Source organism: Urocitellus parryii, chromosome 1 (assembly GCF_045843805.1).
Source record: "Urocitellus parryii isolate mUroPar1 chromosome 1, mUroPar1.hap1, whole genome shotgun sequence".
In the NCBI taxonomy this organism is placed as follows: domain Eukaryota; kingdom Metazoa; phylum Chordata; class Mammalia; order Rodentia; family Sciuridae; genus Urocitellus; species Urocitellus parryii.
In genome coordinates, this window is record NC_135531.1 from 107,056,599 (window position 1) to 107,072,497 (window position 15,899).

At 33.3% G+C, this 15,899-nt stretch overlaps 1 protein-coding gene across 1 annotated transcript in view; it reads left to right on the forward strand.

Moving 5' to 3' along the window:
- Fbn2 (fibrillin 2) overlaps positions 1–15,899 on the forward strand; it is a 217,949-nt gene that overhangs the window by 61,824 nt on the left and 140,226 nt on the right. The window contains exons 6-7 of the mRNA XM_026415046.2: positions 871–1,068; positions 12,225–12,350. Coding sequence (XP_026270831.1) covers positions 871–1,068; positions 12,225–12,350 — 324 coding nt within the window. The remainder of the gene's footprint in view (positions 1–870; positions 1,069–12,224; positions 12,351–15,899) is intronic.

Below are 15,899 nucleotides of genomic sequence, written 5' to 3' on the forward strand. Positions count from 1 at the left end.
ACTTGGAGATGCAAGGACTAAATGGACCATCTTCACTATTCATAGGAGGGTCTATTTATGTATCACATATGACATCTACTAAGGTTTTAATCATTGTCATAACAGAGCAGAACATTGATAGTCATCTGCTAGAGAACAGAGATTATATAAGATTAACTTGACTATAAAGAATCCATGAGCATGAGTCTCATTAGTACTGTCTTCCTCATTGAGTTAACCATAGAACTAAACAGACTGACACACAAACAGAAAGCATCTTGTTAGAACTCAACATTTATAGGCAATTTAGACTGCCAGAATATATTTGTGCTATGGAAATGCCTATTTTTGTTGGTTCGTTTTGATTTTCTAAACTCTTATCCCCTAATCTGAAACTAAAGTCTTTGCTAGATAGAGAAGAGTCACTCATGCAGTTGCCCCCAGGGACCAGGTGGGGCATCTCAGTAAGTAAAGAGGTTTGTCCCCAAGGAATTATAGGGAGGGCTGCAATGGAAAAACACATAGCATGGTGGACCTAGTGTGGCTAGAACCTCCAATTTTACAAGAAAAGCCAGAAATACAAATTTTGTGTGAAATTTCTTAGCTTTACAATGTTGGCTACTAATTTATATTCTTTAAAAACATTATACAAGTCATTAAGACACATCTGTATGCCAGATTCAGCCCACGAGCACCTATTTACAGTGTCCAGTGTAGAATACATTGAAGTCTCTTAATGCACTTCTCATGGTGGAAAAATTTTGAATTTTCAAAATGCAACTCTCTTACCTTTTGTTGTTAAGTTTGGTCAGAAGAAATAGTCTCTGTTCTATCTTACAAGATTAGTGTATAATCATAAAACCTGTCTTCCCATCTTTTTTTACATTCCAGATTACAGGACCGGCCCCTGTTTCACTCAGGTCAACAACCAGATGTGCCAAGGGCAGCTGACAGGCATAGTCTGCACAAAGACTCTGTGCTGTGCTACCATTGGGCGGGCATGGGGTCATCCTTGTGAGATGTGTCCAGCCCAGCCACAGCCCTGCCGGCGGGGCTTCATCCCCAACATTCGCACAGGAGCTTGCCAAGGTGAGTCAGTCTCTTCCTATCTGCACAATCACCCACCTCTCACCTCTCCTTTGACTGGGTTGGAGAACTTGGCACCGCAGGTGATAATCCTTAACACAATTCCTATTTCCAAGAGAGGTCTCCTTAGCAAGCCTACTAGAGATGGTTTGTCTTTTTGTCTTTTTGCTACTTAGTAACTGTTTCAGGTCTTGACATGAATAAAGAAGAGAGGGAGATAGGAAAAATTGAGGGAAATTAAAAACAACAATTTAAAATATTTCATACAATCAAAGGATCAGCCACTCTGTATCCTCATCCAGATGGTTTAACTCTTACCCCACAACGAAACACATGCAAATGTCCAGGAAAAACACATTTTCTCTTAATTTCATTCAAGTTATGAGAACCTGACCACAGGTATCAGGAGAAGAGAATCATCATAATTTGGCCTCATATTGTTATCAGGAGTATCTTAAAAAACAAAGAGCAAATTCATTCCATGACTGCAGCCATTTCAGACCTTGTGACCTGGCTCAGTTGCAATCTTCTTTCCAGCTCATCTGGAACTCCACAGCCACATCCATGACCTGGTGTCTATATTAAGCCCAGATCAGGGACCTGATGATGTTATAGGAGTTGATTCCAATTAGCCAGAAATTGTTACCTATTTACTCGTAATAATAATTTTAATCAATTTCCATCCATGTCTTATATACTAAATCAGCTTTTGAAGCTTGGGATTATTTTCTCTAGTGAGCTCTCCAATGGCAGTTACCTTCACATCATATAGCAGTAGGATGACAGAAAATGGAAATGACTTTTTTGTATTATTCCAAGAAATGATATTACTCATATTTGAGACATGGGGAGTTAGGTTTATTTGTTATTATTAAATCACATACAAATATAGACCTGAAGTCTTTCAAGTTGATGCTAATAAGCAATGTCAGAAGCAAAAATGATGTCAACCCCATCCACTTAAATGGCATATAATTGAAAGCAATTCAGCTTTCTAAACCCCCAAATAAAAATTGCAGTTTGGAGAGCTCAATAATACAGTGTGAGTACTCTTCATAGTTTGGTAAATATATCCCTCATGGTAGCCTCTAATGTTAGCTTTATAGTTTTATAATAGGTTTAGCATCCCTAATCTGAAAATCTGATATCCAAAATAATACAAAATTCAAAACTTTCTGAGAATTGACATGACATCACTAGTAGAAAATTCCACACCTGGCCTCATCTGTCAATAGTCAAATGCATGAAATTCTTTAAAATGTTGTATAAAATTACCTTTAAGTTGTGATATAAGGTGTGTGGGAAACAATGAATTTTGTGTTTAGACTTGAGTCCTATCCCTAAGGCAGATCTCATTATGGAAAGGCAAGTATTCCCAAATCTGAAAAAAATCTAAAATCTGAACTCTTCTAGTTTGTTTCATGTCTTTTAGCTAAAGGATGTTCAGCCTGTATTTAAATAGTTGTTTATGTGAAAGTTCTTTTCAAATCAGAACTACAGGGATGCCTAGGGGATGATCGATAACTCAGCAGATTGGAAACTGTGATTTCCTCACATATAATATCCATGTCATCTGTGACTTGTAATATTTGTATGATAATCATCACATGTAAGACCTTGATAAAGAAAATTGGGTTAAATGGCAATATTGTTCACTAGGGACAATAAAATTCTGTATTTGTCATGTGAATACAAAGTCTCATTATGCAACTAAAGAATGCAACAATTTCTCCTATAGGAAGATGCACTATAGTATATTCTGAATAGTGTATTCTATTATTTATAGATTCCCTCAGGTTAATGTATACAATACCATGTAACTTTCATAGATTAATAATTAAAAATAATTATAAAATACTGCTTCTATTTCTACATTGATATTGATGGGATTTAATAGAATAATACTTTCTTAAATAATATTTCTCACCTTCTAAGATACCTATTTATTATTTTCATTGTTTTTATTTTCCCTAGCTTGAATGTAGGTTTTCAGAAGGCAGAAATCTTTTTGCACATTTGTGCCTGAGACATATAGAACAGTGCCTGGCACATAGTAAATACTTAGGAAATACCTTTTGGATTGATAAATGCTATTAATATTGAAATACTTCCAAATCTCTCTATTTCAAAGGAAGAAATAGTTCATTTCAGACCAATAAAAGACCTTAACTTCAACCAAAACATCCCCAGATTATTTACTTTCCTCATTTGTATTTATACTTAAGCTTCTTTACTCTGATATTTTGTCAGAGGGGCCTGGGTTTTCAGAACACTTTTATTTAAAAAAAAATAAGTTTTGTCTTCTGATCTCAAATTTTGTGAATGTTCTTCCAGAATTAGTAACGTCTGAAGACTTACTTATTTGATTTTGTTTATATAGCAAAGATAACTTTTGGACTCTCCTTGCCTTAAAATCTAATGGATTAACAGAGTAATGGGAGTAAAGTGAAATTTGCCATATGGTTAAAATGTCTGGAAAAGTTCTGCTTTATTTCAAAATCATGGCATCATCGGAAAGTTTTCAATTAAATAATAATCTTTAATTCAGGCTATTTTTAGACTGCATCTTATGGTGATTTCATTTTTCTCTTTAAATTCCTAGACTGCTTCTCAAATACTTGAGCCAAATTAATTTGGAATAGATAGGGCATGAAAAAATAACACATTAACACAGTTTATGTATGTCATGATTCTCTTATAATAATGATCATTTTATAGGATAACTGAAAAGTTTTATAAAGTTAAAACTAAATCTGAGCTATGTGGACAGTAACTGTAAGTTACTTAACATTGGCTCTCAAACATGGTTCATTTTATCCAAGCGAAGTCATTTCCAAAGTCTTGAACATAATGATACCATCGCTGATGCAGTCATAATGACTTCATGACTTAAGAGGGATTGAAACATAATTTGTTATAAACAGGATAACTGTGGGAAATGAAGGTGTACTTCCTGGGGTGCCATGAGGTCAGCCACATGGCTCTTGAGTGCTGTAATTTTGAGAATCTCGTGATTTCTAGCTCTTGTCCTTTATCCACATTTAGCCTTACACTTACCTCCATTTTACCTTACAAAGGACCAAAGTCATCTCATATAGGCCTTAAAATTTAAGCAATAAGTGAATGAAAGATTTTTTTAGAGTGTCATACGTCCTTCCAAGAATATGTTGAACCTTAAACATGTTATAACTGTCACGTGCATATGACATATTATTTTCTTACACATAGTTTTTTTTTCCCTATCTTTAGTTGTGTAAGTCTACTGTAATTAGAAGTGATATTTTATTTAAGATTAGTACTTGGCTTTCTGTATTTGATGTTTTCAAATGAACTGATTGTTCTTAAAAATCTTTAAAGACATTAAAAAACAATTCACATAATTATTAATTTATGCTATTTGCTATGTAGGGATTAGTTCTTTTAAACTATCCTGTATGTTTCAAAACTGAAAATACAGCTGAAGGAATTTGCTTATTAAAATCTATCTCTTCTGTCATTGACAGTAATAACAGATTGACGCTAAGCTCCTTACTGCAGGTAACTTGACAGGTGCAGGATTCACAGGCTCCACACAGGTTGTAGGTAGGATCTAGAACATAGACTTGAACAAAGAAGTATGTTCTTGAGCTGGGAATGTGGCTCAGTGGTAGAGTGCGTGCAAGGCACTGGTTTCAATCCACAGTACCACATAAAAATAAATAAGTAAAATAAAGGTATTGTGTCCAACGATAACTAAAAAATATATATACATAAAGAAGTGTGTTCTTCTTTTATGGTATTTGGACACAAAACTAATTAGTCTAATTGCACAAGAACAGAGCAGAGTTTAATCTCAGCTGAAACCCAGCAGCAATGGCTAGCCTCCTGTGTTTTAGAATGAGAAGAGGATGCCCTGAGTAGAAAGTTGTCCCAACCTTCCATTATAGCACAAAGTAAAAAGGAGATATATCTATTGTCCAATTCATTCAATTCATGTAATTTATTCAAAGTAGGTACAGCCCAAGCAAATTTATCTTGACTGTCTTCAAGGCCCAATGAACAAAATCATGATAAAGTCCAACTTCATATGATACTGTCAGACAAGCCACTACTTGTAAGATCTAGAAATGTGACTTAAAACATACCATATTAAGGGCAGCAGTTTTAACTGAACAAAAACTGCCATGGAAATGTATAACAAAGAACAATCCAGCATTCTCAAATATCATTCTGTAAGGCTCAGTTAAAATCAATGATGATCCCGGGTACTTGGTGGGAGAAGTTTCTAAACATTTACTTAAAGTATCATTACTCTGAAAGGCCATTTGGTGGGTGATAATTTGTTCCTACTAACAGAGAGAACTAGGGTTGTTGGTGTTCTATTGGAGAGGAGGGGAATGTTCCTGGAAGAGTTGGGTTGACTTCAGATCCTCACTGTAGCGGTAGGATTGCAGAAGGAGAACCTCGAAACGGGGAGGCAATCCACTTCTAAATATTCTCCTTCCATCCCAGAAGCACTCCTGGAATAAAGCGGACAGGGGGAGAAAGCACTAGCAAGCACTCAGTATCTCAAAAAGGTGGAAGGTGGGAGCTCATCACCCACTGAAAGTTGAACATTGATGCCAGAGCAAGAAAAGAAAACGTAGGAGGCTGGGACTATTTCGGGCTGTATGCCCTATGGAAGTTTCCAAACCAGTTCATTTCTTCTTGACTCTTGCCACCTGGCTTCAGCAGGAAATGTCCCATTGCAAGATAATGGCAAAAAATTTAAAAGACCTCCTTAGAAAAATTGGGAGGAAAAAGAAAGAAAAAGAGCATACGGAAAATGTAGGTGAAGAATACACTTCTAAGTACAACCCCCAACAGGCCATCTCTTCCTCTGGAGATGGCTCTCATTCTCCTGGAATGTGTGTCTGCTTCCCTAAGTAAATCTTTGTGTCTCTGGGGAAGAAAAAAAAATCACTACCCTAAATAAATGCAAAGTTCATATACTTCTGTTATCTCAAGAAAATTAAAAATAATATGTTCTTTCTTTTAAAAAGATGCTCAAAGAAGAATTAGGTAAAGACAATCAAATGAGACAAAAAGTGAACTGATAGTACTCAAGCAAGACATTGAAGAAGAATTTAAAACTGTACCCAATGAGAAAAGCAATACTATATGCATACATACAAATGAAAAAAAAATTAGTGACACCAGGAAATCACACAAATCAAAATGTCAGAGAACAATAAATGATTATAGAAAATCTGCCACACATTGAAGCCAGACTAAAGATATGAACAGAGCGAACAACAACAACAAAACATGTTTACAAATGACAAAAAAAACTATCTAAAGTAGATAATGGCTTGTCTACTCACTGGAAAACACAAACCTTCACTAAAAGCAGAAGATAATGAGAACACTGTGGACATATTAAGGCACAATAAGCAAGATTTTTTTTTTTTTTTTTTTGGTTTGAGTGTTTCTAATAAGGGAATGTCCCAACTCATCTCAGACTTCTTCAGAACAACACAGAACAGAAAACAGCTGCCAGTATCTGTAAACTGCTGAAGTAACAACATGTGCTTGCTTGATTTGATTAAAGCATAAAAACGTGCTTCAGCTTCTCTGCAGAGAACTCAGTATGGGGCTGAGAGAAGAAGCCCAAAAACCAGGTGCAAGGTTCCTGCAGTAGTGAAGGGGATATAGGATGGAGGCTAAGACAAGTGCAGTAACAGAGGGAAGATCTGAAATATGTATGGGAAGTAGGCACTTTTTGCTGACAAAATGATATATGAGAATTGACAAGGAAATGGCAGGTTTGTCTCCATTTGACTTTAGCAGCTGAAGATGATGGTGGCATTTGTTAAGATAAAGAGCATTGAGTCAAAAACAGGCTCTGTTCTTTTGATGGTTTAGAATTCATCAGGTACTAAGTTATCAACATTTCTTTGTTGTGATGATCCTTTATTCAATGTTGAATTTTGTATATCACACATTGGGTGTTCTGGATAAACCAGAGGTTGCAGGATACCACATATTTCTTCGATTCCAGAGATTGACCTATTCTTCAGTTGTATTTTCTGACATTTGTTTTTATGGAAGTAAAAGTATTATGCATGAACATCTATAAAGCATTAAAATAAGAACTCCCATTCAAAAAATACCTTTAACTTGGTGACAAGAAACATTTAAGAAACACATTCTATCAAACATGTTAATTATTTCTGTAGTCCTTGGTTCCCACAAGTACAGATTAAATAAACCATTTTTATGTGTCTGTGCCACTGCACATATTTTTCCATGTTTGGACATGAACTAAAAATAATATACTATCTAATATTAATTGATATAATAAAATGAGTTTAATCTTTTAAGGCAAGATACTTGGGGAAGTCGGAGAATAAATGAGTTCATGAACTGGAATTATTATTCTTTCACACCATTATTTATAATCTCAATAGACTTATTCTAAAGTGATTGTATAAGGTTTAAGTTTTGAAAGAATTTTGTTCTATAAAATTCTTCCATGTGATTTGAAATAATTCAGCATTTAAAGAAATTTTTAAAATGTGCTTGAATTAAAGAGATAGACAGAAATATATCAGCACAATCTGAGCAGTGGAAAATTAATTAGTAGTTGCTTGTGCTAAGGACTTTGAAAATGTGTAAACTTGCATGGTTTGAAGGTCAGAGTCTTGCTTTTTTGTTGTTGTTGATTTTAGAGAAAGCATTGGGTAAGCTTTTACGTCTAACTTCATTATTCTTATATGATTCCTTTCCACTACTAACTTTAGCTACATAAAAGAAACTAATTCTGTAGAGCTGCATAGCCCAGGAGACTTCAGAAATAAAGGATTTTTTTTTTTTTACTTCTAGGAAAATACTTTTTAGGCAATTATAAAATAAACCCTGTAATGTCAGATTACTTTTTACTTTGAAAAATTACTGAGTCTACTAAGTATGTAGTCTAAGATTTTATGAGTAGTATTAAGGGATTTATAAGTTTGGCCTCATTTTTCATCTTATATCATAATATTCTTTCTCTGATTTATCTGCCAGGAAGTTTCTAGGGACATTTTATACCACACTGTAATGAGGGTGGGAATGTAGTACATTTTAAAATAATGAGGTTTAAAATGTTCTGAATTAAACTGTCCAGTATATAAACTTCCTGCCATATATTTCATTCCAGTGGACTTTCGTGTGGATCAGCTATCCTTTAATAAGACACTGAAATTTACTTTAATTTTAGTACCAAAATAGTTTGGACTATTGTAATTAACTTTATAGACACAGCTAAAACTAGGAAAAAATAATAAGGATGCTAAGTTCTTTTGTAGGCTTGAATTCTTTAATTTATACACTAACATGTACCAACTTGTGGGCTTACCAAAAATAATAGAGTAAATCTATAGATACCGACACAGAGACAGTTCTACAACATGTTTTTAATGAAAAAAAAAGTGCGGAACAACACATATAGTAGGATCTCATCCTTGTTAAATAAATAGACCATTACTCTCATTGGAGTGTGAACAAAAGTCTAAAAAGACCGACTACTAAGTGACATCAATGGCCATTTCTTTATTTTCTGTTTTTCTGTACTTTAACATCTGATACAAAATGGATTATTTTGTAATTAAATATACAACATTAGGAAATCTGTCATATTAGCCTGTTGATTTGAATAGACTATTTGCATAACCTTCCATATTTTATTTATTTTTATGGACAGTGTTTACCATAAAAACCTACTGAATTATACTACCATTTCTGACAAAGAAATCAAGGCAAATTTACATAGATACAAATACTCAAAAACAGAAGGCTCACAAATATTTATAATATATTAGCTGTAGTATTTTTGTGCATGCCCTTTATCAGACTGAGAAGTTCCCTTATAGTCATGGTTTACAGAGATTTTTAAAGTCATGACTGAGAGTTGAATCTAGTCACTTGATTTTGCTACATCTATGAGTTAATCATATGCTCTTTGCCATCTGTTAACGACCTATATTGATCAATGTTTCAGGGTTTAACAAAATCTTAAATTCCAGGAATAAACCTCTTGTGATGATGGTAAAGACTGACTTATTTAGATTTTACAAGGATTTTGGGGCGTCTCTCCCAGGGAGAGATTATTGTATTTTTTTTTTCTCATAATGTCTTTGGGTTTGGTGTTAGAGTGATGTGAGTACAATAAAATGGGTCGGGCAATGTCCTCTCTTCTTTTTTTCTGTAAGAATCTTGTACAATTGGCATTGTTTGTTCCTTAAATGTTTGAAAGAATGCACGAGTGAAACCACTTACACATGAACTTTTCTTTGTGTAAAGATTTTAAAGTGTGAGTTAAATATTTTAATAGATGTACTTACATTCCGAATATCCATTCGTTCTTGAGTGAACCTTGGCATTTGCGCTGTTCAAGGAATATATAATCTTCATCTTAGTTACTGAATTTCATGCCATAAGTAGGATGAATTTAGTTTACCCTATTTCTTTTGGGCTTTCTAATCTTTATAGAATTCGTAGCGGTAGTTCATTTCTCATTCTTTGTATTTGTAGTTCATTTCTTTTCTTTCTTTTATTCTTTGATCAGTCTTGATAGAGATCTATCAGTTTTACTTATATTTCCAGAAGGCTACACTTCAGAGGCATTGATTATTTCCATTGTTTGTTTTGTGTTTTACCATTATTACTTTATTACTTCTATTTACTTTAATTTGCACCTCTTTGTAAATTTATTAATATTAAAACTTTGGTCATTGATTTTAGAATTCTCTTTTTGTAATATAAGCATTTAATGCTATGTATTTACCTCTACGTACCACTTTAGTTATATCTGATAAATTTTGATATAGTGTATTTTAATTTTTGTTTAATTCAAAATATGTTCTGATTTTTCATGTGACTTTGCCTTTGACCCAGATATTATTTCAAAGTATATTGCTAAAAGTCAAATTTGAGGCTATTTCAGATATTTTCCTTTATTAACTTCTAGTTTAACTCTGTTGTGTCTAGAGAACATATTTTGGGTGAGTTTAATCCTCTTTTATATATAACAAGTTTTTAATATGGTCTCAGAATGTAGTCTGCCTGGGGAGATAGTCTTTTACACTTGATAAGAATATTCTTTGCCCAAGCATGGAGTGTTGTATAAATACTAATTTTTACCAGTTGTTTGAAAGTACAGTTCAAGTCTTATATGTCTTTGCTGATTTTTAGTTTACTTGTTCTATTAGTCACTAAGTGGAAAGTAGAAATTTAGAGGGTAATTATGGATTTGTCTTTTCCTTTTAAGTTCTATCTGCAAAAGTTTTATTTACTCTAGGTATTTAACATTTCCTAATCAGTGGATATACATTTAACATTCTTAGTGAATCAAGCCCTTGTTTGTTGTGAAGTGTCAATGTTTATCAGTGGTTAAGTTTCTTGTCCCGATAAGCAAAATATTAGATAATGACTTTACTTTCTTTTAAGTACTATTTAATATATCCTTTTCATCTTTTTTACTTTTTAATCTATCAAAGTAGGTTTCTGGTAAGCAACAGAGATTTGTGTCCTGATGTTTTAAAATAAAATTTGACAATCTCAGCCTTTTTCATTGTATTATCTGTACCATTTGCATTGCATGTAATTTTTTAATGTTATTGAATTTAAATTTGCATTTTGCTATTTCTTGTCTGTTGGTCCCGTTTTGTTCTTTTCACTTCTATTTAGATTAATTGCATATATATTTGCACTGAATTTTATCTTCTCAATTGTATTATTTACTTTTTAGTGTTTTTCTACACATATCTTACTGCAGTCTATTTCAAATGCTTTTATGCCATTTTGCTTATAATAATTTCATAATAGTATATCTCCATCTCTCTCCTTAATGCTCCACACTGTTATCATTGCTTTTTACTTCTATATATTTTATAACCTCAAAAATACCTATTATTGTCATCACTTGTAGCAATCAGTTATCTATAAATTCATTAAAAATAAAAAATACATATTTTATATTTTTAGCATATTTCCTATTTTCAGTGTTTTTCACTTTTGATGTAGACTTTAATTTCTATCTTGCTTATATTTGACCTGAAGTATTTCCTACGACATTTCTTGGAAACTTTTAGCTTTCATGTGTCAAAATAATCTTTATTACAACTTCATTGATTCACTAAGGATTTTTTTGCTAAGCAGATGAAATTAATAAACATAATAAAAGATGAAGAAAATAATTGCAATGTATAAAACGGTCAAAATATTTAAAATTCTAAATTTTAAAAATTTACCATAAGAGGACAATAATCCCAATATAACAGTGTTTAAGATATATAAAAAAGCAACTTTCAGATGAGGAGATAAAAAAAATCTAATAAGCTACTAATAATAACTAGTAATTGGAGAAACAACTAAAATAATAATATCATCCCTTTACAAATGTTAGCTCAAAGAAAATTATTATACTGGATAGTAATATCATTTGCTGGCAGGATAGAGGAAACACAGGAATTCTCATAAACAGCAGAGGGGTATAGACTGCTTCAGGCATTCTGAAGAACCATTGAACCCTCTCCATACTAGATACATACTAGATACTAGAACCCTCTCCATACTGGATACATCCATATCCTACGATCCAGTAATTCTGCTCTGAGTCTACAGCAGAGTGAGTCTTCAAAGTGCATGGTCAGTTCAACTTCATAATGAAACAGGAGCCAGTCATGATATTGCTTACTGGTAGCCCAGGAGGATTACAAGGAAGCTGAAACAGGAGGAACACAAAGCTCAAGGTCAGCCTGGGAAACACAGTGAGACTCTGTCACAAGGAACAAAAACAAAACCCAAACAAAAGAAACAATGGGCACATTCATCATATAACACATTGAGGTGCTAAGAAGTTAAAGGTGCCCATCACCCGGAGAATGAACACATTAAGAAGTGTTCTGTAACAAATCAAAGCAACAGATTGTCCACATAACAACACAGATGGATCTTAGAAACAAAATCTCCAAAGAAAAATAAAGAAAAAAAATTAGACTTATAATATAATACTATTTACATAAATTAAACATACGTACATACCTACCCTTGTACCCCATTCTCATAAGAACAATGAATTTCTTTTATACAATGAAGAACTATGTATAGATATTCTGAAAACCAGTGGTATCTATATTAAAAATATTTTCTCCCTGCAGATGTTGATGAATGCCAGGCTATTCCAGGAATATGCCAGGGAGGAAACTGCATCAATACAGTGGGCTCTTTTGAATGCAGGTGCCCTGCTGGTCACAAGCAGAGTGAAACTACTCAGAAATGTGAAGGTGAGTGTCTCCCCTTTGGAGAACAAGCTTTGTTGTTGAATTTGAATCCAAGAAAAAATATGACTTGGAGTTTTAAAGACTGTTGATCTCTTTATTTTAGTATGCATATGTGGGTATAACCTACACTATTTTGGTATTGGTTTGTGTACCATAGCCTTAAAGGGTTCGATTTGGAAAGAACCAATGAATGTTTTGCATCTAGTGTGTTATCTCAGCTGCTGTGCTGTAATGAGAAAATGGGAGTAATTCAGCCATTTTATTTTTCCTTAATGAAGATCTTTTATATTTCACTTAAAAAATTTTGCCAAAAATTGAAATTGGGTGAAACTTAGTCCAAGTGAAATATAACATCATGTGTAAAGTGACATTAGTAGTTGGCACTGTATCATGTATTAAAAAATAAAATCTTTGGATGTCCGATATTGACATTGTTTCTTGCCTACCCATCAAATTAAAAAAATATAAATAACTCAGGAAGGACTATGAAAGACTACCTATGAAAGACTACCTAGTTCAAATAGATATAAATTAATAATTTTCTAGAATACAAAATATGGATTAGGATATCAAAAGGTAAGTTCTACCGGCATTCTTCAAGTAAAATAAATTTATTTGCTTGTTATATTTGAATATTTAGAATAGTTTTGATGCTTCTAGTAGTATCAAAAGTACTTTTCAGTTATTATACTAGCTAAATCAATTTACTTCTTTTAAGTCAGTTTTCTGAAGACAAACTGAAATATATCCTTGTTTTCTTGAGTCATAAGTACTCAGGTGAACTCAAATATATTTCCCATTTCTAAAAGGCTGTATTTAGGGTTATTTTTTGTAGCTTGGTTATAGAGTTCTGCCCATCTCTGTGGATTAAAAGAAAAGGATGGGGAAGGCAAAACCTAGAGTTTAATCATGCAAGGTAAACAGGAGAGTGAACTATGTCATTAGAGAGAGAGTTGTGAGGGGGTCATACACATGCTATTGCTTCAATACTAGGAGTCATAATCCCATAGACCCATTGGTTATGTTTTATCCTATATATTCCAAATGCTCCATTTCATTTTTTGTCAGCTCCAAATTGACATTTATAGTTGTATACATTTTATATTATTACAAGTTGATAAAAATGTAGTTGATCAAATAAATTCTCTCTGAAACTCTTTGCAAGAATGCCTAAAATTGTTCTACCCCAATATAGTGTTGATCGCTAAGGTCCATCTATAATTGAAAGTTTAAGAAAAATACTTTAAATATGGGGAAATGATGTGAATTACCTGAATTAGCGCAAGAATTGGACCAGAAATTAGGGATCTGCAGAAAATGTGCTGCTGTTTCCTTGTTTTTCCTTGCTATGTTTTCTTCGTCTCTTGGCTTTTTTGGGGTTGATTTTGTTGCTCAACTGTTATTACTCCCCTTCACTTTTTATTTCTGAATAACCTCCAGACTAGATCCAAGGGTAGTGTATTTAGGAACAAAAACAGTATTGGATCATAGGTGAGAAGGCACAGCCACTGACTGAATAGTGGTTGGGACATTTCCATTATACATCAAACAATGAATTTCTTCTTAGTTGAAAATGGAATAAGCCTTTTCTACATGACATTTCATCAAAACAACATTCGGAGCCAAGCCAGAGTTTGGAGAAAGACAGTGCAGCTCTTTATTTGCACTTGTCCATATTCTTTAGGAATGGAGGCTATTGATGTAATGTAGGCACCACCCAGAGCCCTGGATCCAGTCATGTCTTTCCTTACTTCCTGCCCAGGCAGCCAAATCCATTTAACCATTGCCCAGAAAGAATTATGTGACTTAATAGTCGGAATTTGCAGGGAATAGCAGAATTGGGAAAAGTGGTGATTAGAATTTGAAATCAAAAGGTTATGTGAAGGCTTTATTTGTATATAAGTCATATTTATTTAGATATATCTTAAAAATGGTTATTATCAACTTTCTTTGGATACCTTTGTTCTTTTCTATAAAAGAGTAAATGATATTTATGTATGAAATTACATAATATAATCTGTTTCTATACTTGGTGACAGCTTTTAAATTGTAGTCAGTTTATGCACAGTTTGGTGACAGTGTAAAATTGTTGCCATAAATTTAAAGTTAGTGTTGGGTGCAGTGGTGCACACCTGTAATCCCTGTGATTCAGGAGGCTGAGGTACAAGGATTATAAATTCAAGGCCAGCCTTGGCAACTTAACGAGACCCTCAGCAATTTAGACCCTGTCTCAAAATAAAAAATATAAAAAGGACTAAAAGTGTAACTCAGTAATAAAGCACCTCAGGATCAATCACCAGCACCAAAATAAATAAATTTAAAATGTAATGCTTGCTCTGAATAAAAATATAACTGTAGCAATGACTTTTGACTGTCAAAGGGTAAGGCATTTTAATTTCTTATGTGAATTATGATGTGAATACAAAATATACTATTACTGGGAGAGTCATTTTAAAATGATGCCTTCTCTACTTTTACTAGATTATATTTCATATTTTGTTCACACAGCAATGAAATTCTCTAAAGAAAACGTTTTTAGTCTTTAAATTAGTGTTATCTGTTCAAATCTAAAAAGGAAAGTCTAGCATTTGGGATCTAATTAACAAAGAAAATGGTATTCTTAATAAGAAACTGCAAATTAGTTCATTACTTTTTTCCCCATTTTTTATTAGTACACAATAGTTATAAGTAATATTTGGGTTCATTTGGACATGATTATACAACTATGGAATATTATTTGCTCCAATTCAGTCTCTGGCACTTCCCATTTTCCTCCCCTCATCCCTATCCTGTTCCCTTTCCTCTATTCTACTGGTCTTTCCTCTCTGTATTTATAGTTCTTTAACAGTTATGTTATTGATATCTCATGTGTTCTTGTTTGTTGACTCTTTCACTCCAATTCACTTGAATAAGATCCTTGAGGAAATGGACTGTCTCATTTAGTGTCATATGCCAGTGCCTACAACAGTGTGCAGTATATAGCATACAGGGGACACTTCACAAATATATGCGGATGAATTGGGAATAGCATGTAAATTTAAGTTAATCTATTTGTCTTGGGCAGAATATCCAAAAGGATATCCTGTCTTGGAAGGCAAAATGTGGGCTCAGGATTAAAATTGTATTTGGAAAGAGAATAATGGCCTTCAGCAAGGGAATTTTTCCTTCAGCTGACAATTTTTTCATTATCTTAATAATTTTATTTTGCTCTGGCTGCCATTGAGAGACCAAGAGCAAAAATGTGAAATGCAGTTTTGTGTTTTTAGATCTTCTTATCATTGTTCCTTTTTGGTCCTCTGTAGACACTACTTATTTCTAAGAGGAGAACTGTCTCCTGCTTGTTGATTGGAGTGACTTCTTAACTGAAATCTTATGGTGAAAGGCTTTGTATGATGAAAATTTGTTTCAGCATATATTGTTTATTAAAGTTTTAAGAAATGGTGTGGGTAGCATTCGTCTCCTAATTTAATGTTTGAAACATATAGGTTGATACCTGTTATGGGGCCTTAATGTATTCTGTATCACTGATCTGGTAGATTCTCCCATAAAACT